The 1,093-nt window shown below is 39.8% G+C and overlaps 1 protein-coding gene across 1 annotated transcript in view; it reads left to right on the plus strand.

Moving 5' to 3' along the window:
* Nucleotides 1–82: 82 nt before the first annotated feature.
* ube2j1 (ubiquitin-conjugating enzyme E2, J1) overlaps nt 83–1,093 on the plus strand; it is a 29,471-nt gene continuing 28,460 nt past the window's right edge. Inside the window, exon 1 of the mRNA XM_014030991.1 lies at nt 83–375. Within this exon, the coding sequence (XP_013886445.1) occupies nt 345–375 (31 nt within the window). The 5' untranslated portion in view covers nt 83–344. The remainder of the gene's footprint in view (nt 376–1,093) is intronic.

A 1,093-nucleotide genomic window follows, 5' to 3' on the forward strand; every position in this document is an offset into this window, starting at 1 on the left:
GAATCTATATGTATGACATTTGTCCTGTAGGGGGCAGTAAAACACATTGAAGGTTCAACACTGCCGCAAACAGAAGAAGAAGAAGTTACTTCCTGTTTACGTTTCACAGTGACGTCACGCCGATAAGGTTTATCGAAAGTGTTTGTGAAGTGAAACATCGGAGAAGTTCAGGGAGCAGCAGCTTTGTGTTTGGACAGCAGCCGGGTTGGTCAGGYCCGGCGGACAGAGAACCGGCCTGTGGTTCTGACTGGTGTTGGGTTGAAACGCCGAACCGAACCGGACCGGGCTGCTAATATCTGAGCTAACATAAAGAAAGGAGCTGTAGACGGACTTCCTCGGTCAGCATGGAGAACAAATACAACCTGAAGAGTCCAGGTGAGCCTGTTAAATGTTACCAGCTGTTTGAAGTCGACATAATCTCAGATTAAACGGAATAAAAACACCTGAGTTCCGCAGGTTCGGTTCGTGTCGCTCAGTCACTGTTTAAAGACATGTCTGAACATCTGCAGCTTAAATTAAAGCCTTTTTCATTTGTTTTTGGAAACCGTTCAATGGGTTTTCTTTATTAAACGTGTCCTGGTCTGTGTTGATTGGCCAGTGACGTAATCAAACGGTGCGTTCAATTTGCCTCGGAAATCAGACGTTCCTGTTAATGACATTTGAAAGCATTTTTCTCAGGGACCAGTCTAACTGTGAGACATAACCTTTATTACTCTGTATTCTGAGCACACAAAGGTTTGTGTTAACACTAATGTCAACAGAACGAGCTTTAAAAACACTTTCTAATAAAGCCAAGAGATGATGCATCTGGGTTWAAAATGGTAAAGTCGTGGAAATTTAACATTTTGTTTTGGGATCATTAACGTCCCGAATTTTATTTTATTTTTTGCCACTTCAGTAGAAAACTATGGAAGCCCATTTTCGCCACCCTGATAAAAAAATAAAACTTGTATCTCATAATTATGAGACTTAGCTATCTCATAATTATGAGATACCATCTCAAAATTATGAGAATCTCATAATTATGAGATAGTATCTCATAATTATGAGATATCTCATAATTATGAGATAGTATCTCATAATTATGAGATAT

This window comes from Austrofundulus limnaeus, unplaced genomic scaffold, assembly GCF_001266775.1.
Source record: "Austrofundulus limnaeus strain Quisiro unplaced genomic scaffold, Austrofundulus_limnaeus-1.0 Scaffold1154, whole genome shotgun sequence".
Lineage (NCBI taxonomy): Eukaryota > Metazoa > Chordata > Actinopteri > Cyprinodontiformes > Rivulidae > Austrofundulus > Austrofundulus limnaeus.